Consider the following 21,493-nt stretch of genomic DNA (forward strand, 5'->3'; position numbering starts at 1 on the left):
ATGACGACGACACGTGAGGACTTTGACAGGCCACATCAGCGCCCTCTGGAGGCAAATGTCCTTACTGCCGAGTGTCGCCATCGAGCGATGCCGCCGATCGCGAAAGATGATTTTGTCCTGCGCCCTTCCTTCGGTGGCCACGTCGTCGTCACTGCATCACCCGATCGGCCGTTTCTCGGCCCCAACGAACGAACCGGACGGAGCCGCTGACATATTTTTGCGCGCGACTTATCGGTTGAACGCAGCCTAGTTATTCGTCTTGAGCGCGTGTTTATTCCCGAAGGAATTCAAGGCGCTCCCTTCAAAGTGTCGCCGGCAGACGCGGCGAGGACGCTCACAGCGCGGTCGCTGCGCATCCTGGGATCGTGCGCCGGGCGCACCCTCGTATTTTGCATGGTTTCCTACGAGCGCGTCGTTCAAAGAGAAAGCCAAAGTGTTGTTCGTGGAGGGCGAATCCATAAAGGGTGGCGAAAGGGACCAAGCAGCCAGCTGGACTTGTGTCACCTGCACAAGCCTCTTTAGTGCCATTAATATGGCTTCGCGCCACGCTCCAAATAGCACTGCGGGACCTGGAAACGAGCCAGCGAAAGCGTGAGAAAGAGAGAGAGAGAGATGGCAGAAGGGAAGATGATGGCAAGGCAGATAAGAGAGAGGAATTACAAAGTCCGTGAGAGTGCCAGTTGTTGTTCTTCTCAAATAGTTTGGGAAGCATTTCCACCTTGGCAGTCAACGCGCTCTGCCGTCGTCTCACGCGACAAGTTGACTCCATAAAGTAGGTTAGCGGATTGAAGGAGCGAGTAAGATTTGATCCGTGACGAAAATCATTCGGCGGCAAAGCCGTAAGCTTTGTGTACGTCCGTCACGCGTGTCATTAAAAGAAAACCTTTGTGGCAAATTATTGGCACACACCAGGAAGAGTCCAACATTTCAACAAGTCTCGCGAGGGAACTTGCCCTTCACAGAACTGCCCCAAAAATTAACCTTCTTATTGTATCACCGTTCCTCATCTACTTACGGTGCTTTTCAATTTTGTATTTAATACAGAGCTCCCCATGGGATTTCCCCAAGTATGGCATTCCACCAACAACGCGTGCAGGTTAACTGAAAAGCTAAATTGTCCATAGGTGTGAACGTAAGTGCAAATGTTTGTTCGTTCGAGAAAAGTATGCAAACCCTCGAGAATTTTTGTACCAAATGCGATCGGACGTAAGCCCGCCACACACTGTGCGATGCGCTCCAACCCGATTGGACCGGACACTCGCAAACAAACAAAAATTGCCGACTCACACCTGTATGGACACCTGTATCGAGTTTTGATATTGTTCTTTATCACATTTATGAAAATATAAAAGATAGAGTAATAGTTAAGGAAGAAGTAGGTTGCTAAAGAGTGGATGCGGGCGAGACTCAAAATCAGGGGTGCGGATATCTCAAATGAAGCTCGCTCGCTCGCTTTCACTTCAACGTAGCGCTCAGGTACGGCCACGAGCTTCGCTATTTCATCCGCAGGCACATTATAAACTATAATTATAGCCAAGTCTTGTTGTAAAGCCCGATATTTGACACTCCGTACACCGTTTTCGTACAGCCTGGGGGCGGCGCGGCAGTCCTTCCGTCTCTCGCTGGCTTCAAACCCGCAAATGTATTTTCAGTGCGAGTGAAAGCGTACGTGCGTTTTGATCAGCCGCAACCTGCGATTTTGCGCTGCCGTGCGCTCGGATTGGGCATCCTTTGAATTTGAACGAGTCTGGTTCCGATTCCGGTAACAAACGATTCTCGATTCCGATTCTTAGCTTAAAAAGGTTTAAAAAAAAGTTTGCATGGTTTCAATACGGGCTGCCCAAAGTACAAGCAGCCATTTTTTAGCGGTCGGCAGCATTTAACACGCTTGCATTGTAAAAAGTCCGATTCCAATGAAATTGGGATGTTGTGTGAAACGTAAATAAAAACACAATACAATGATTTGCAAATCCTTTGCGACCTCTATTCACCGGAATACACGACAAAGACAAGATATTTCTTGTTCCAACTTTTTTTTGTATGTGAAAATGTTCTCTTATCTTGAAATTGAAGCCCGCAACACATTCCCCCCAAAAACGCGGGGACAGGCGCAACGAAAGAGTGGGAAAGTTGAGGAGTACTCCCAAAAAGAAAAAGAAAAACTGCTGTTTGGAACGTTCCACAGGTGAGCAGGTTCGTTGGAAACAGGCGAGCGTCACGATTCCCAAATGAACGCCTCGCCCCAAAAACAACAGACGGTGCGATAGCAGAATGTCGTTCACGTAAATTCGATGTGCTACGTTGCAATTTCATTCGTGATTCTCCTCCCGGTGTTTTCTGTTGAACAAAAAATAGAAACGACACTTTGCATTTTTTTTTTGGTCAAGAAGAAGGTCAGACGCCCTCTTCCTCAAAGTGGCACGCAAGACGAAGGATGAAAATCATATTAGTCTCAAATAGCTCATTAACCGGGAAAAACTGCAATATGAGTTTGTTCAGAAATGAAAGATCGCTCCATTATTTCTGTCTGTCAGCTGTGGATACAATCAGAATCAGAATCAGAATCATCTTTATTTGCCAAGTATGTCCAAAAAACACACGAGGAATTTGTCTCCGGTAGTTGGAGCCGCTCGAGTATGACAACAGACGGTCAATTGGCAGAGAACACTTTGGAGCAATGAGCAATAAAGGGTTGCTAGTTATCTGGTAATGCCGGTACAGCACGATCATCTGGGACAATGTCGATTGTGCAAATGTTGCAGATAGTCCTCAGTCTGTGTGCAAGTGGAGCAGATGCGACTCTGGCGCGAGTGGCCAGTGGCTGCAACATGCTGCAATGAATGAATAAATCCAGCATGCAATGAAGAGACACACACCGCACGCATTCTCACAAAGAGAACACCAGACGGACACATATCGGCCCAAACGCAAACGACTCCCAACTTGTCTTCCAAATATCACTTCCTCTATCGATCGACGACGTAGCCCCACTCGAGTGTTGATAAGAATTTTTGAAATCTACACAAAGAAAGCAAGAATTGGCCATAACGTAACGGCACATGCGTGATTTCCAAATGTCTGCCCCGCCCCCATCCGTTCATCCGTTGGCTCCCGCATCACGTGCACACGCACGCCCAAACTTCTTCTGCTCGATCCCCGAACGAGCACGCAGACTCGGGAAGGGGCAAAGTTGAACCCGGCCCTGATGCGCGAATCTTTATGGGCGCCTCCTGACCTCGCCGGAATCGCAACGAGGGCAAACAGCGCCGAACAAAAGGACAACACATTCAAAAGCAGTGAAAGGGAATGCGGGAGGAGTTTGTTTTTGTTTAAGATGCGCTGGGACGGACGGGGCCGCGCCAGCCTTTAAATCACCATCGGAAAGTCATTAGAAAGCCGGCGCACAGATTGCGCCCTCCCGTGCACAATGCCGGCCAATGGAGCGGAAGGAAGGGGGCGTGGCCGCCCCCGGATTTCTTTGCGCTCGTTACAGCGCCGGCTCTAAAGTTTCCCGCAATCTGCGTGTGGGTGTAAAAAAGGTTGTATTCATGAGGTGTTAAGCGTTTTGTGTGTCGGGAGAAATGTATTCAAAGTCTCGCGGCGATCAGCGACAGCGACAGATGGCCTCCTGGCTGACGGAGAGGAGCGGGAGTTAACTGAAAGTGAAATCTTCAAGTCAAGCGCACATTTTCAACATGGCGGCATTCTGGTGCCAGTCGGCGCCGCCGCGCTCTTCGCAGCGGCCTCGCAACGGACGCTTTCAGTTCGCCATCAGAATTTTGCGAGCGTAAAGTTACCGCGGTCTTAAGCGGAAGTAATCTTTGCCTTTTTTTAATACTCGTCTCCACTTGGCTGGAGTGTCGGCGAAAGACAGTTTGCAGACACTCAATTAGACACAGACGGTTACGGACAGTGGAAAACGCTTCAAGAAAAAAAAAAAGTCATATACCGCCTGCAGTTCCATTATTGTAGCTTCTCTGTTTTCTGCACCTGTCTCCAATCAGCCTCATCACCACCGATAAATAAACCTTTATAAAACTTTGCCCCTCATCCAAGCAGAGACTCTTCTGTCACATAACACACCTGACACCTTCCTCCACCCGTTTCTTCACTTCCTGCCCACAATCCCCAATGCTCTGGACGGTTGACCCCAAGTATTTCAAGTCCTCCATCCTTGCTATCTCTTCTTCCCCCCCCCCCCACCCCTCTCATTCGTGCACATATATTCTGCTTTACTTTGGCTAATCTTCATTCCTCTGCTTTCCAGTGCATGCCTCCATCTTTCTAACTGTTCCTCCAGCTGCTCCCTGCTTTCACTGCAGATCACAATGTCATCAGCAAACATCACGGTCCACGGGGATTCCAGTCTAACTTCATCTGTCAGCCTATCCATCACCACTGCAAACAGAAAGGGGCTCAGGACTGATCCCTGATGCACTCCCACCTCCACCTTCAACTCCTCTGCCACACCTCACCGCTGTTCTGCTGCCCTCGTACATGTCCTGTATTATTCTAACATACTTCTCTGCCATTCCAGACTTCGGCATGCAGTACCACAGTTCCTCTCTGTCGTAGGCTTTTCTCAAGATCTACAAAGACACAATGTAGCTCCTTCTGACCTTCTCTGTACTTTTCCAGCCACTCTCTAGTCGTTTCAAAAAACTTAACATCGCCTAGCTTAATGTCCAAAATGTCACAATTTTGTGGCGATGGTGAAAAAAGCAAGGCAGGATGAATCTCAACAAAAGGATTTATTTTCAAACACACCCAAAAAGCCAAATAAGGAATGTGGACAAATCTAAATAACTAATTTAACAAAGTCGCCAAAATCCCAAAACAAAGTAAGAAAGAAACACAAGGCAACAAAACATTCCCCACAACAAGGAACATGACAAAACCAGAAAGAACTCAACTTTGCACAAACAACAATGACCCGACAAACTAAAGACAAACAGATTGACGGGACAACGAGGCACACCTAAACAAGACAACAGTGGCTGGAGGGAGCCGATTGGTTGACATGAGGTAGAGGGTTGACGAGAACAGGTGCGGACAAAAGCCAAACGAGAGGACGAGACTTGAACATGTGACACAAAACATCAAACAAAAACAAAAAAAGTAAACTTCAGTCTTACAGATCTTAATTGCATTCAGATTTGTATTTTCTATACATTAAGCTTTTTCTCTATCATGAGTGCTTTATAAAAGCTTAACGTGGACAACATCCGTCATACGAGTCATTGTTTTGATAATTTTTTTTTTTTTAGGTGGAAGTAGTGGCATGAGTAGAGATGTCTACACACAATTTGGTCATGACTGATCACACTTTTCGGACATTACGTGACATTAAGCTTTTGTGACGTCAGCGTTTTTAGGCTGTTCATTCAATTAACCAAACATCAGAAGGGGGAAAATTACTCACACTTTTTACGCAAGTAGGAGTATTAAAAACTTGGTGCCATTGAATAAAAAAGGTTTATCACTATAATTAATTTAAAAAGTGGTCGGGCTGTAAGGAAGAAAAAAAAATAAATTATGTTGCGTCATGTTTTATTTTTTTTAAGAAAACTTCATCAGCTTTTTGCTGCACATTTCTGCGATCAGAACGAATCCCCGTCAACATCCAACAATTCCTTTAAAAAAGGCCACGGATTGGGGAATATCTTGCTTCTCCACATCTGTTGCGTCATCGTCGTTAACGGTTCCCATTCCTTCTGGTTCGGGTTTACATGGAGCCCTGTCAGACGTCCATCTCGATAAAAGACAAAATGATGACTGCCAAACGGCCGCTCCGATCGAACGGGTGTCGCGCGCGTACACCGGAAAGCAGAATAATAGACGAGGAAACTGTCAGATTTCGGTTTCACTATTTGTACTGGGTGACTTGCCAGCCTGCCTGACGCCTCCGATGGATGATACAACGTGGGAGGAAGCCGCGGAAGAGCAAACACATGCACAAACTCCACACGGGATTCCGACCCAGAACCTCAAAACCACGAGGCGGGGGCACCGATTCTTTGAAGATCAACCTGCCGATCTGATTGCAATTCCTCAAGCCGGACTTGAATTTGGGAACTGCCCATTTCTTCTTTTTCTTTTTTTTAACCTTCTGCTCCCGTTCCTTTTGGCAGGCAAACATTTTTCATTTTCATTGTGCTTGGAACTCCGTTTTTCAGCTATTTGCACTTTACTTGACTATTTCCTTTTCTGGTTATTTTTTTTTTTTTACTTTTACTCCTCTTAAAAACAGATATTTTTTACTTTCTATTATTGTGTCACAATCAAAAACTAAAAAAGATGAAAACACGGCATAAAAAAATGGAACTCGAGAGCGGTAACGTCAACTGTGGTTGTGAGATCTTGATTGATTTGAGATCTGATGGACTTCAAATGTGGGAAAAAAAACGGGAGAGCGGCAACATGGACGAATGCGAACCGGGAAGCATCGACGACGAAGGCAACGGATCCGGAGAAGCGAGATATTCCCCATCCACGGCTTTATTTAAAGGAATTGTTTGATGTTGTCGGCTACCAGAAGGAAAACCGGCGAACGCGTTCTGAATTGTGCTCGAAAAGCGCCAACATTTGCCATTCGACATTCTCGGTCGATTTTCACGACAAAGTTCCTCACTTTGGATATGTCACTGCAAACGTTTACGACGTCACGTTCGGAACCATTTAGCCACAATCGCGGCCCCCCCCCCCCACACACACACATATACACACACGTGCGCACAAATGTGTGCTTGATCTCAATGAAGACTTTTTATTTTGTGCTGCGTTGACGGCTAAAGATTTTCCTCCTGCCGGCCAGGCCGCGACTCACACGTGCACGAGAGAGGCGCTAATTGGAGAATTAGTGGCGGGAACCAATTAGGAGTGATCCGTTTGCGACGACACGCGAGTTAGGCGAAGCTCAGCCGAGAGCGGGGAGACGCGATCGATCTTTTCGCCCCCCGTCCGCTCTCGGCTGAGGTCTCGACATGCCCCGCCCCCTCCCGCCTCGCGCTGCTTCTGCGGCGGACAAAAGAGGCCAAATCGTCGATTTCCATCTGAAAGGGTTAAGCCCCCGTCGGCCGAGCGGCCCCAAAATATTCCCGATGGCGAGAGCAAATGGGAGCACAATGGCGGAGAGATGGCCTCTGAAAAGACGGCTTTATTTATGTCGAAGAAAATGCAAATAGGCCCCGTGAAGATTGGAGGGATTTGGGGACGCTTTCTAATTCTGCTTTTGTGCGACTCGCGTGCAGACGGGCCAGCGCGACGCGGCGATCACGTGACTGCGGCTCCCTTTTGTCCCGGCTGCGTGTCCTTCCAATGCAGCTTTGCGCACGCACGCACGCACGCCGCTCGCTCATTTGCATCTGATTGCTGCGCGTGAGAGCTGGAATGCGTCGAAAAACAATGAAAGTGAGCGGAAGAAGCAACACGAGGAGTCTCGTCAAACGCTTGAGAACAACCGACAAGACAGACTCCCCTCAAATTAGCCGCGTTCGTCATGTTTGACGCACGGCCGACGAGCGTGCAAGTCGCACGACCTTTTACGGTAGTAAAAAGGCAAAAACTGCACATTGGCGACCCTTCGAGTCCCGCAGAGCAGCCAGAAGCAGGCAACGGTAAACTGATATTGAACAGGAACAGATTGGATTGCGTTTCAAATCAAACCGCTTCCGATGGCCAGAAGCTGAGCTGCACTGTGGGTGTTTACAAGCGGATGCTTTTGGATTGACTTCTACAAAAGAGACATAAGTATTTCAAACTTGCACTCCAAGCGGATGCAGGACTTTGTGGAACTGCGCCGAGCGATATCGGCTCGGACTGCGAGGGCAAGTGTTGCCGCTGCGGAAGGCGCTCGTGCGCGTGAGGGGGGAGGAGAGCGAGAAGGTCTCCCGAAGAGCCGTGATCCAAATAGATTTGAACTAGGTGGGAGCCTGACGTCCGCAGCGATTCATCTCCCATCTCGCTGTCCCGAAGGAGGGACGGAGGGAAGGGAGGAAGGGGGGCCGATTATGCCGCCAGTCAGGCTGAGGTCTCCGCGGGGGCTTCGGGGGTCGGGGTCCCCGCGGACCGGCTCAGGGGCCACAATGGCGACGCGGAGGGAGCCCCCGCCGCGCCATTGTGGCCCGACCGCTAACGAGGGCTTCATACGCCTTTGATATCATCTCCGCATTCAAATCTGATCAATTCCCAGCTGCGCTTGCGGCCGAATCCCATTCGTAACGCCTTCCCTCGTAAAAGGCCGTGCGTGTGCGTGTGCGCGTGCGCGTTTTCAGCTGCAGGCGAGGCCGAGGAGGGTCGCGTTTTACGGCGGCTCCGAGAAATGAAAAAGACACAAAGAACAACTCTCTGGCACACGAGACGTCTCGTGAGCTGATCTCAAATTCTAATAAGATCGACGTTTCTTTTTTGCTCGCCGAAGAAAGGAGGTGATAGGCAAACAATTATTGGATTACAACTCACCGGGGGGCGGGGCCACGCTTCATAATAGTCGGAAATGGATGGAATAAAACCAGCGCTAAAACGAGGACATTCCCACCGGTTACAGCGCATTCCTGTGGATGCTTCGCGGCTCTCGCAATTCATTCCGCGGTGTTGGGAAGATGACTTTGGAATTTACAATTACAAGAGATGAATCTCAATCATTATAATTGGAGAACATTTGGAGGATCTTCCATGATTTTGAGTGAAAGCATCAACGGGACCCGCGGATGTTTTCTTGGGGGGGAAAAAAAGTGGATTCAAATCACAGATCAGTTTGTTGGAGTTGCCCTCACATTTGTTAATGACACAAATAATAAACTGAGAGCAAAACACCATCAAATGTAAAATGCATGATTAAAAAAATGTCTTGGTTGCATTAAATGTGCCCAGCAGGTGGAAAACATGATAATATGTTGACCTCATGACAAATGTGCACAATTTAGACAATATCGCGACATACAACAAGCCAGAATGTTCCAGAAAAAGTCCACAATTATAACAATAAAAGTATTCAGAAGTCAAACTCATAGATTGCACCACAAGTGACTACTTCAATATCATATTTGGAAACATTTGTCATGTTTGAGACTACGTAGTGCAGAATGGCACATGACCAAAGAGAGCCAATCACAAGCGTCAGTTTGAGGAGGAGGAAGTGATACGGATAAAAAAAAATAAAAAAATAAAAAAATGAAATCAGCTCTTTCATTTTTTAAATGTAACAAAAATTTTAATCACTGGTGAAGCACATCTGCCTCCCAGTTGTGAGGTTGCGGGTTCAAATCCGGCCTGGCCCGTTTGCATGTTCTCCCCGTGCCTGCGTGGCTTTTCTCCGGGTGCTCCGCTTTCCTCCCACATCCCCCAAAGACTCCAAATTGGCCGTAGGTGTGAACGTGAGTGCCAACGGTTGTTTGTTTCTAGGCGCCCTGCGATTGGCCGGCGACCGGTTCGGGGTGAACCGACAGCCGGGACGGGCGCCGGCGCGCCCGCGACCCGCGGTGTGGAAAACGAATGAATTTTAATCACAGAAATGTCGGAGAGCAACTTGAATTCAATGAGACATTTTCTCCCAGTGAGTGTCACGGATCCCACTTCCATACATTTTGTGATGAAATCTGATCGCACGTAATTCTTGACTCCCCAGCACTGCAATTCAGGATAATAAGCACCCGCGAGGAACGCGGTTGGACGAGGCCCGTTATCTTTCCACTTCAGAAGGCCGCCAGTGCCCAGCGCAGACACGTGCGTGGGGAAGCGACAATGTCAACACATAAATCTTTGGGTGCCTCGCATCCTCCTTATTCAAATGTTTTTGTCCTCTAGCTCAGGGACACCGCGCCTCCCTGCACCCCCCCCCGACTCATTTAACAGCCTCGGGCCCGTAAACGAGCCCCGCAAACTACAGCACATCCTAAATCACCTCGTGAATTTAGCCCGCATTTTGCACGCCGAGCTTTTTCGACAGTCTCGGACTCTCGAGATAGGGTTTAGAGGTCTTTCAGAAGCGATCCCCCCCGCCCCCGTCGCAGCCCGGATTGGCCACAAGCTCGGCTCATTTGCATGCCCGCCCCTATAAACCCTTTTGCAGAGACTGCAGCTCGCTTTGCGCTGAGAGCTGCACACCTACGGGGGAAGGACGAGAGCGAGAGCGAGACAAAGGCAGAGCAGCGCATCCAGGACGCACACACAGACAATTGCAACATTTCCGACTCGTACGTTGAGTGGGGAAGTGTTTGGGAAGGACTTTTGTTTTTCCATTCTCATTCTCTTCATATTGCCGACATCGATGTTAAGTGCAAAAATGAGGGAAACGAGGTGGCTGCTGTTGTTCGTCCTCTCGTCCACAAGACTGGCAGCTTTCGCAAAGGCGAAGACCGTCAAGTACCAGACCTCGGAGGAAGACGCCCCGGGCACAGCGATCGGTAACCTGAACGAGGACATCTCCTCCGCCTCGGCCGGCTCCCGGTCCGGTTTCCGGATGATGAAACAGTTCAACTCCTCTTTCGTCCGACTGAGGGAGAGCGACGGGCAGCTGAGCGTCGGGGAGAGGATCGACCGCGAGCGCATCTGCAAACACACCCCGCGATGCCTCATCTCTTTCGATGTGGTAAGTTTCTCCAAGGAGCAGTTCAAGCTCATCCACGTCGAGGTGGAGGTCAAGGACATCAACGACAACTCCCCGGAGTTCCCTCGCAAGGAGTCGAGCGTGGACATCTCCGAGAACACCGCCGTGGGGACGCGCGTGCCTCTGGACTTCGCCGTGGACGAGGACGTCGGGCTGAACTACATCCAAAGCTATCAGATCTCAGTTAACAGTCACTTTTCCATCGACGTGCTGAGCAGGGCCGACGGGGTTAAATACGCAGAGCTGGTGCTCGTGAAAGAGCTGGACCGAGAGACTCGGGCTTCTTACGCGCTGGAACTGGTCGCCGTGGACGGCGGGAACCCGTCCCGCTCCGGAAGCACGCGCGTCAACATCAAGGTGAAAGATTACAACGACAATAGCCCCGTTTTTGACCGCAACAGCTTCTCCGTGGACTTGCCAGAAGACGCCCCAGTGGGCTCCCTGCTGCTGGACCTGAATGCAGAGGACCCGGACGAAGGTCTGAATGGCGAGGTGGCGTACGGCTTCGGGAACCAGGTTCCCCCGGAGATCCGCCAACTCTTCAAAGTGGACAGAAAGAGCGGCAGGCTCACCCTGGAAAGCCCCATCGACTTCGAAAGTAAGAACACGTACGAGTTCGACGTCCAGGCCGCCGACTTGGGGCCGAACCCCAGCCCGGCCATATGCAAAATCGTCGTTCAGGTGCAAGATGTTAACGACAACGCGCCGGAGATCTCCATCACGCCCATGACGTCCATCGCTGCGGACGTAGCCTACATCACCGAGGCGGCCGCCGGGGAGAGTTTTGTGGCTCTGGTCAGTACTTCGGACCGAGATTCTGGAGCCAACGGCCGAGTGCGCTGCACCCTCTACGGGCACGATCACTTCAGACTGCAGCAAGCCTACGAGGACAGCTTCGTGATCGTGAGCACCGGCCCGTTAGACCGTGAAAAGATCCCCGAGTATAACCTGACGGTGGTGGCCGAGGACCTGGGCTCTCCTCCCTTCAGAACCGTCACTCAGTACACCGTCCGGCTCACGGACGAGAACGACAACGCTCCGGTGTTCAGTAAGCCTGCGTACGAGGTGGCCGTGGTGGAGAACAACGCGCCCGGTGCGTACGTCACCACGGTGGTGGCGCGGGACATGGACACGGGGTCGAACGGAAAGGTCACCTACAAGCTCGCGGACGCCTACTTCATGGGCTCTCCCATTTCCACCTTTGTGTCGATGGACCCCGCCAGCGGGTCTCTTTACGCGCTACGGAGCTTCAACTACGAGGTAATGAAGCAACTGGAACTCCGGATCACGGCCAGCGACGGCGGCTCCCCGCCCCTGACCGGAAGCGCAAATGTTTTCCTGAGGGTCGTGGACCAGAACGACAACGCGCCGGCCATCACCCATCCGGCGCTCAACAACGGCTCGGCCGAGGTCGTCCTGCCCCGGGACTCGCCGAGAGGCTACGTCGTCACGCGGGTGGAGGCCCGGGATGCAGACGAGGGCGTCAACGCTGAGCTGTCCTTCGGGCTGGCCGCCGCCGGTGAACCCTCCGTCTTCTCTGTCAACAAACTCACGGGGGACGTCTACCTGAACCGCTCGCTCAGCCACGACGCGGACGACGCCTTGAGCGTCACCGTGACGGTGAGCGACAACGGCAGGCCCGCGCTCACCTCCGCCGCCACGCTGCGCTTCCTAATCATCGCCGGCTCCCCGCCGAGCGACCGCGCCGTGTACCGGGCGGGCGGCGCGCCCGCGCAGTGGGACCTGTCCGTGGTCATCATCGTCGTCTTGGCGGGGAGCTGCACCCTCCTGCTCCTCGCCATCATCATCATCGCTACCACCTGCAAGCGCCACAGAGGAGACAAGAGCGGCGAGGACGGCGACTCCTACGGGGAGGAAGGCACGCCGGAACGGGGCGGCAAGCGGGTGGCCGCTAACCCGCTTCTCCCCGTGCGCGCGGCGGCGGGCTTCGAGGGGCGCTCGTACAGCGGCCAGACCCACGACGTGTGTTCGGCCTCAGAGGACGGCGGCGAGGTCCCCTGCGTTTATGACTCAGAACCAAACGGCAAACCGAGGGGCAACAAACACGAGGTGAGTCCGCCTTTGGGGGCGTCAGTGAAGACCGTCAATTGTCCGTCGGTGTGAGCGCGAATGTCGTTGAAAACGGACGGACGGCATACGCAGAACTTCACTCTCCTTTCCATTTCATTTGCAGGGCTACTCAACGTTGCCGGGCTACGGGAGCGCCAAGGAGGCCGTGAGGCCCGTCGCCATCTGGAAGGGCAACTCTTACGCCACCGTCTCTGCCAGGGACCCGGCCTTCAGCGGCAAAGACAGCGGCAAGGGGGACAGCGACTTCAATGACAGCGACAGCGATGTGAGCGCAGACACTGCAGGCTTGAAGAAAGATGGCGCATCTGTTCCCCCGATGGGGGCTCAAAATGGTGAGCGGGCCAAACTTCACTTCAAGATTCAGGCTTTCTCTTCGTCTTGGGCAGCTCCGTGCATGAACATCAACACTTTACGCACGTTTGTGCAATCCGCCTTGTCATCCCCCCATCAGGCATCCTATTGGTTGTTCATGATGATTAGCTCGATTGACAGGGGAATCAATTGTATAGATCTGTAGACAGAAACCAGGCATTTTTGTTTGTTTGTTACTATTGAATTGATTTTTGGGTTTGTTTTCAATCCACAAATAGTTGAACCCACAGGCGCCAAACTGCGCCCGCTGCCGTTCCTTCTCCCAGTTCAGCAGGCGAGGGGGCGGAGACTGAAAGGATTTCTGGCGCAGCTTTCACACTTGTCTGACTTGACGGCGTAACACGTTTTGCATCCGAAGCCAACTTCTGCTGTTCTGCTTTTGTTGTTGGTTTGTTTTAGCGTTGTGGGCGTGCACCAGCGAGTGTAGGGTTCTGGGCCATTCCGATCGCTGTTGGAGCCCCTCGGCAGCGAGAGCCGACGCGGCGCCCTCGCCCGCCCCGACCGCGTCCTCCTTGCCTCGGAACAACTACTACCGAGCCCACATCCCCAAAACGGTGGGCCTGCAGAGCGTGTACGAGAAGGTGCTGGACTACGTGACGATCGCGCCCGCTCGGCCCGCGAGGGTCCAGGAGGTCTGCGGCGACGTGACGATCCCCGTGTACGCCGCCAGCCACGAGGAGGCCTGAGCAAGAATCTATTCCAAAAGATTTCAGTTGGGCTCCCTGGACAGCGAGAGGTGGAAAAGCTTTTTATGCGATTCAGTCGCTCTCAGATTTTCTTCTTGGTTTGAACGTGAACTGTATTATACGCAAGCTTTGTACATAGAGAGATTTTATTTTTGATAAAAGCCATCATGAAGTGGCGATCTTAAAGCATGCCTCTATTTCAAACCTCCCGAGTCGCGTTCGGCCGCAGGACTCCGACATTGTAAGCCGAGTTGATAACCGTGTATGGAATGCTCTCAAAGGTTTTTATCATCACAAAGTTGCGACAAGACAATAAACGTTGAAGCACTGCACTCAAAACGTGGTTTTTAAGCAGGATTGTTTGGAGAATTACACACACCGGCCGACAGGTGTCGCTGTTACCGCACCTGTGCACTGAGGTCCTCGCGTCACGCTGGCGCTCGCTTTCATGTTAATTCAATCATAATAAGTCGGGATCAAATCGGTCATTGTCACATCAATAGCGGTTTGCCAATGAAACGAGACGCAAGTCGTGGCGATGGCGAGAGAGAGCCCGCACGGCCAACGTTTGCTTCTCGCTTGACCGGTCGCGCTTTTGGACGTTTGGGACCGGACACACCTGCGCCCACATTGAATGAAATAGAAGACAACAATGAATGACTCTGAACACACCTTCTTTGAAAGACATCAAAACGTAGGAAAAGAAAATGGTGTCAATTACAAGAGCGGCGTGAAAGGGTCACAAGGTGGGAGAGTTAGTTTTGTTCAATTCCTTCAAAACAGGCCTCATTTTGTCAAAACACTACACACAATTCACACAAGCAGACACGCACGCACGCAGAACACCTCAGATCCATTACAGAAAAAGAAAAGAAAAGCTGAAAAGAATGAAGACTTTCTCCCTCCGCCGAGCCGGATGCGGCCAGACAATTGCGGCGCCGGCGCAAAACCCGCCGAGCACACCTGCCGCATTTTATGGCGCTTCGACCCCGATCGGCGCGTCTGCAATTACGCAAATCGGGTGTCGGCGCACCCGACGGCTCGTAGCTGTGCTCGTTTGGCGCTCGTGATACGCTTCTGCCTCGAATCGATACGATGTGTGTCGTCTCTGCAAATCAAAATGTGTCGTGTCGTATTATATTCAGTTGTATCAATATTTGTGTATTGTTTTGCAAAATGGGTTTTGTTTTGACTTGAAATGTGGGCCAATGTTGTGCTCCTTGAGTGGAAGTTTTTAATAATTGTGTCGTACTTTTCATTCGAGTGTTTATGCAGTCGGAAAACCAAAAAAACAAAAGCTAAGCGCAGTTTCGGGGGGGCCGGGGAAACGTCGACCGCCCCCATTTTCTGAATTTGCTTTGGGTGGCGTGCCAAACTCATTTTGGACGTGCCGATCTTTTTGGGAGATTCCTCAACGACGCTTCAAAGATTAACGGAACATGCGCAAAGGCGGCTACACGAGGGTCTGAAAAAGGGTCTGGGTCAGAAGCGACAGAAATCCCATTTTCCTCAGATGGAGGGTTCTTCATAAATGTTAACACGTCATGCAAAACGGGTACCGGGCGATGATGAAGGAAGAAAAAAAAAAAAAAAAAAAAAAAAGATCCGAAGAGCTGCGAAGGGTGGGTGGAGGTGGACCCAGACCCACCTCCTCCCACTCAGAAGGAGAAAGCAAGAGAGAGACCGAGTGAGCGAGAGGAGGGGGAGCCATTGAGCGAGTCTTCAGGTGTCGGATTCAGTCATGGCCGGGAACTCCGAGAAAGCGGCGATGGCCTCGGCGGGATCGGAGGACCTCCGGCAGTTCTTGCCTCCGGTAAGAGTCGACTTTGGCTTGGGTCTTAAATCCGCCGTAATAGACTTACTTTCAAACGCTTCTGACGATTCGGTGCATTTTCGCAGGCCTACTCGGCCGTGGCCGCGAAGCCCGCCGCCGCCGGGCGCGTCCTCAAGGCCGGGATCGCGGTGCTGGTCGCCGGCGCCCTGCTGCTCCTCCTGGGCGCCGTCGGAGCGTTCTACTTCTGGAACAACAATGACAAACACGTAAGACGCCCGTCCCTGTGAGTTTCAGCCTGCGCTACGACGAGCCGCTTAAAGGGGATGCGAAGTTTGTTCTGCCAGTTGGTTTTGCGGCAGCGGGAGGACGAGGAGCTCGACTTTTGAAAATGTGAACAAGTTGACGCGACAAAGCAGAATTCCAGGAAAAAGGCACAAATTTAGCCATTTGAATTGGGCATTAACTGGGGCTTCTGGGGGGGGGGGCTGTTTTTTGGCACGCTAAGAAAACGCACTGCTCTAAGTTAAACAAGACATATTTCACGATGGAGTGCATGAATGGAGCCGTTGTTTGTATGTGGAGAGTCCGGGTAGACTGGGGTGGGCGGGGGGGGGGGGGGGGGGGGGGGGGGGGACTTCTCTGGTCCAGCTGATGCTCCAGGGGCAAGAGGTGTGTGAGAGGAGAGGGGGAAAGTGCAGATTTGGAACGGTTTTGGGTGGCCTGTAAAGACCATTTCAGGTGCCGGCATGAATCCGGGTGACACAAACGTGACCTGCACTGAAACAGTGGAAGAAAAGTGCTTGGGTTTGGAGCCGCGTCACCGGATAAACCCCGAGAGATTTGCATTTTTTTTTTTTTTTTTTTTTTACATCTACTCGGATCCAGCGGGACCTACGGGCAAAGCCGATGAGTACGAGCGGCTCCGGTGGCGCTCCGAGCTGGAATTCCGCCCCGCGCAAGTGCGGGGAGTTCCCGGAGTCGGTCGCATCTCTTTCAACGTTGGCTGAAAACTTCAACGAATCGATGAATAGTTCTCTGACGTTTACCCAGTTTTGAATTTTGAATTCATCTCTTATCGGCTGTCTGATTTAAAAAAAAAAAAAAAAAAAAGAAAGGACAGAGGCCGATCTGCATCAAAATCGCGAAAATCGGCCTATCCCTAAATTGACCTCACGTAAGGTCCTCTTTTCGACCGACACGTCACGCAAACTACCACTTTGCCACTTGGAAGAACGTGTGATGTCATGTTGAAATGTGCTATAGCAAACATCTTTCATTCTAGAAATAAGCTAAGGGCTTCGCTCTTCGGGAGGAAAGCAATGTCGGGTCGGGTGGGGCCGACTCTCACACCTTACATGTTCGTCTGTGCGTGCGTGCAGGTCTACAACGTCCACTACAGCATGAGCATCAACGGCAAAGTGGAGGAGGGCACCGCGGAGATCGACACGGAGAACAACATGGAAAGGTTCAGCACGGGCAGCGGCGCCGACGAGGCCGTGGAGGTCCACGATTTTGAGATTGTGCGTGAGCAGACACCTCAGGGCGCCCGTGCGTACGAGGAACGGCGGCACAAAAATCCCGTTTTCTGAATCGCGAGCTCAAACGCGCGCTGATGACCATCGTGGGTCAACTAGGACCCTCGAGGACGTTACTTGCCGAGATGATCTTCTTCATCTTGGAGTTCGATGTTGCAGCCTCATCTGCCGGACTCGAACATTTTGGCCATTTCGGGCTTCCGATGTTGTTGAAGTCGTCCGGACGCAGCAGCCGGGAATCAAACCGTACTCGTTTCCCCCCCCCAGGGAATCACCGGGATCCGCTTTTCAGGGGGCGAGAAGTGCTTCATCAAGACCCAGGTGAAGGCCCGCCTGCCCGACGTGGAGCGTCTTGACAAGGACTCCGCGACCTTCGACCTGGTGGGTCGGCCCTTTGTGTCTTCTTGCATATGCTTCTCAATTGCGTGTTCTCTTCAGGCAGTAGAACGACTTTCCGGCACAATCCTTTCGTGCAAAAGACAGAAAAGAAAAGATTCTCCTCTCCGCGTCTACGTGTGTGACTCATTTGCATGCAAGGGACCTAAAAATAACGACAACAAAATAGTCAAGTACAGCTGTCCCCAAAAGTTTAGGCAGTGACTCAAATGTTGCGACGCTGTACTGTTTGGAACAAAAGGAATTCAGAATTCAGAAGTGTATAAACGTTTTCAATTGTTACTTGCTACATCGAGTCGGCCTCGTTTACTTTTCGACTGGCCCTCGTATCGTCGGAAACGCGTTGATACCGAAGTCGATATTGGCTCGACTTGCTGAGGACGAAATGGGCGAGATTAATCTTACGCCACCCGATTGTTGTAAAAGCAAATATTCGGTTTCCATCTTCGGTCCTCCGTGTTTACCAATCGAACAGCAGCGCATTTAATTCCACGTCACCACAATTGACTTCATGAACACACACACACACACACACACACACACACAGTGCGCACACCCACTCCAGCCATTGGCTGCTCTCATTGCGAACTTCTAAACGAACAAATCATTTAGTTCACATCTGATTGTGTCCCCGTCGCGCTTTGCCTTCAAAATGATGGTTTTGTTTGGGGTGTGCGTAAACGGGGGAGATGTTCTCATGGCTGCTCATTTCCTATCATTTAGAGCGATGGCATAGTGCGTATGGTTCAAAGGCGCAGACCCCCGCCACAGAGGGTTAGGGCTCAAATAAGCTCTCGTCAGCGATTGCGCCTTTTATTTTCCCCTCCAGCAAGTTCTTTTTGCTTGGCCAAATAAAAGACGGAAGTCGGTCCGAAAGTAAAAAGCACTACGGAGGGGCCGGAATGCTCGCGGAAAGGGCGGAAGCGATAAATCGCGTGAGGTCGGAGGCTCATTTGCTCTCACTGTCGTCAAAGGAGGACGAGGTGATGCCGGCCAAGTTTGAGGACGACCTCGTGTGGGTGGCGGCCGGCGCGCCTCTCTCGGACGCCGCTTTCCTCAGCGACAAGATCAGGGATTTGTGCGCAGATCTGCCCATCTTCTGGCTCCGTCCGACCTACTCTACCAGTAAGCACAAGCGCACAAGCGCCTCAAAAAGCTTCATGTGGCTTAATGTCTCAAAACTCTCATCAATCGTCACCAAAATGGTCAAAGAACCGTTTGTCTTGAATAACCTCCGGCAATCGCTCCCACATCACAATTTCCGAGCGTTCCTCTTGCAGTTCCGCAACACTCCTGCAGGGGCGTCTGCAAGCCACAGCATCTCAACTCGGGTTTGCGCGAGGTCATTGCTGGCAAAAGGTCAAGGGTCAACCACTTATTAAAGCCAAGGGTTCATTTTTTTTTCTTCTCCCTTTTTACTTATTTTCAAGACAAATCTGGAAATAGAATTGTTTGTATGGTATGAGTTGAAGCAGACTCCGTTTGTTTCTACTTGCGATTAAGATGAAGATACTTTTTCCTTTCAATCTTTTTAGTGAGTGTCTATAGGAAAAGGCTTGACATGCACAAAAGCCATGCTACTGGCTTTACAGTCTTGTAGAGATGTTCGCATCATTTTTGGTGATGATTGATGGCAGTTTCCGAACATTAAGCCACGTTAAGCTTTTTGTCCATAATGAGCATCTCTTAATGTCCATAAAATCAAACATTTTGGGGCGATGGTTGTCATATTTCCCGAGTTTGAAGTAGTCATACGTATCATTTTTTTTTCGAGATTAGCGTCAAAACATGGAGGAATGCTATTGTTGAACGCTACACAATGTAGACTTTTTTTTTTTTTTTGCAGCAAGTGACACAAACGCAAAAACACAAAATGTTTGATCTTCTTCCTACTGAAAACATCTGACTGGACTTACTTTACAGTTTACAGTTTTGACTTTTCGAAAATTTCAGCAAGACTTATTTTAAAGAATGTTATCAAGTCAATTTATACCAGGTAGAATTTGTTCACTTATTTTAGGGACAAACACACTGCCAATGGAACTAGTATAAAGTTTTTTATCCTTCGAGGAGGTTGAAAGTGTTTTCATTTCAAAAGCGTGCCAAAAGTTAGCGATCAGACGGCGTCCTGCAGCAGCGCCGTTCTGCTCTCTAAACTTTGTGATGTCGCGCAGGCGGACGGAGGAAGACGAGGGGCGCCGCCCCCCGCCAACGCCGTCAGGCGCCCGGGGATGAGGAAGAGGAGGACGTGGAGGCAGAGTTCAACCCCGAGAACCCCTACCAGGTGAGTCACGCGCGTGCAAATGCTTGACCGCGGCTGTCCGTTCGGATGCGCGTCGACCCGAGGACGCTTTGCGCCGAGACTTTCTCACAGAATTTTTTTATTTTATTATTTTATTTTTATTTGGGAAAATATGTCATGTTTGAGACTAAGGCAGAATGGCACAAGACCAGAGCGAGCCAATCCCAAGTGTCAGCTTTAGAAGGAGGAAGTGACATGGAAAAAAAAACAAACAAAAAAAACAACGAATCTGAAAAATGTTACAAAATTTGCGGTCATGTAAATTCACAAACGCAACTGTCTTTTAATGACACAGTTTCACCCGGTAATGTCATGGATTACGATTACGTTTTGTAATTAAATGACGATAAATGAATCTCATTCCATGTAATTAGTTTCTCCCCAACACTGCTCATTGGCCTCTTGAAGTGTCAAGTGGAGGATTTATCTCGGCAAAGGAGAAGTGCTCAGTAACACACGTTTCAAGAGATTTGTGGACAATATTTGGGAGAAGCACAGGAGGCCTTTTGAGACTTTTTGGATGGACACAAATATTTGAGTTCAGCTCATGAAAAATGTTGTTTCTACTTCTGTTGGGTATATAAATATCCGAGTGGTTTGCATGCAGAGCGTCCCACGAACGGCACGCTGATCTCAGTCCTCCGCCTCCTCCTAGAATAACCTCGAGGGGGAGGACACCATGAACATCGACCCCAGGTTGGACCACGAGGGCGTTTGCTGCCGAGAGTGCCGTCGCAGTTACACCCACTGCCAGAGGATCTGCGAGCCGCTGGGGGGCTACCACCCGTGGCCGTACCACTACAGAGGCTGCCGGGTGGCCTGTCGGGTCATCATGCCTTGCAACTGGTGGGTGGCGCGTATCCTGGGCATCGTGTAAACGCAGACCCCCCGAACGTGGCGGAGACTCGGCCGGCTGGGGGGGGATTGGGCTCGTTTCGGAAAGGTGAGGGAGATGACGAATAAAAAGAAGCCAGATTGGGTATGGCGGAGTTTCATATTCTGCATTTGGTGTGAGCGGTTTTTGGGCCACAAGTAGACATAAGACAGAACACTGCAAAAAAGTTCACTCACAAGGTGAAAATCTTTTTCAACATTTTCAATGAAATTAAATATTGTCACGGGGAATGATTTTGAATAACATCATGTCACTTATTTAGCTATAGGATAAAGCATATATTACGAAGATTGTAAATAAATTTAAAGGATGCAACATTCTACTATCAGCAGTCAGCATCTTTTAACTCTTCAAGTCCTGCGAGAAATATTTCTGACCCCTGTAACTCCCCTTTTCTGCACAAGTAGTATCTTCCACTCAAGAACGCTTAAGGGGCTTTCATCTAAATGTATTTTTAGCCGCATTTCAAAGTGCAATATTACAGAATAAACATTTTTGGTCAGATCTGATCTGTAGTTGTTTCATTATGCATTTTGCTTTCTTGTGAGTGTGCGGTTGTGGGCGGTACTCGCTACTCATTTCTCTTTCACATCAAAAGCACATTCTGCTTTCGGGACGCGTGGCGTCAGTGAACGGCCGCACAGAAAGAAGTTCCCAGAGTTCTTTCGTGTCAGAGTTGCATCTCTCCAACTCTTTAACGAGACTAAAGAGTGCGTAGCCGTCACGCTAGCAGAGCTTACCCACGATGCAAAGCGCTTCGCTCCTTTTGATGTCACAGTGACGCCTCAGGCTGGGGTCGGGGGTGGCGTTTGTGTGTGTGTGTGTCAACGATCCTG

General features: G+C 50.5%; 2 protein-coding genes across 2 annotated transcripts; both read left to right on the forward strand.

Annotated features, from left to right (window-relative positions):
* Positions 1–10,097: 10,097 nt before the first annotated feature.
* On the forward strand, positions 10,098–14,094 carry LOC133488896 (protocadherin-8-like). Its single transcript, XM_061797409.1, has 3 exons — positions 10,098–12,676; positions 12,801–13,029; positions 13,469–14,094. Exons 1-3 carry the CDS (start codon positions 10,268–10,270, stop codon positions 13,753–13,755), a joined length of 2,925 nt encoding a protein of 974 aa, XP_061653393.1. The 5' UTR covers positions 10,098–10,267; the 3' UTR covers positions 13,756–14,094.
* Positions 14,095–15,374: 1,280 nt separating this feature from the next.
* On the forward strand, positions 15,375–21,166 carry LOC133488899 (leukocyte cell-derived chemotaxin 1-like). Its single transcript, XM_061797411.1, has 7 exons — positions 15,375–15,568; positions 15,655–15,795; positions 16,909–17,049; positions 17,332–17,445; positions 18,435–18,585; positions 19,635–19,744; positions 20,418–21,166. Exons 1-7 carry the CDS (start codon positions 15,497–15,499, stop codon positions 20,637–20,639), a joined length of 951 nt encoding a protein of 316 aa, XP_061653395.1. The 5' UTR covers positions 15,375–15,496; the 3' UTR covers positions 20,640–21,166.
* Positions 21,167–21,493: the final 327 nt, after the last annotated feature.

Source organism: Phyllopteryx taeniolatus, chromosome 14, assembly GCF_024500385.1.
Source record: "Phyllopteryx taeniolatus isolate TA_2022b chromosome 14, UOR_Ptae_1.2, whole genome shotgun sequence".
Classification (NCBI taxonomy): Eukaryota; Metazoa; Chordata; class Actinopteri; order Syngnathiformes; family Syngnathidae; genus Phyllopteryx; species Phyllopteryx taeniolatus.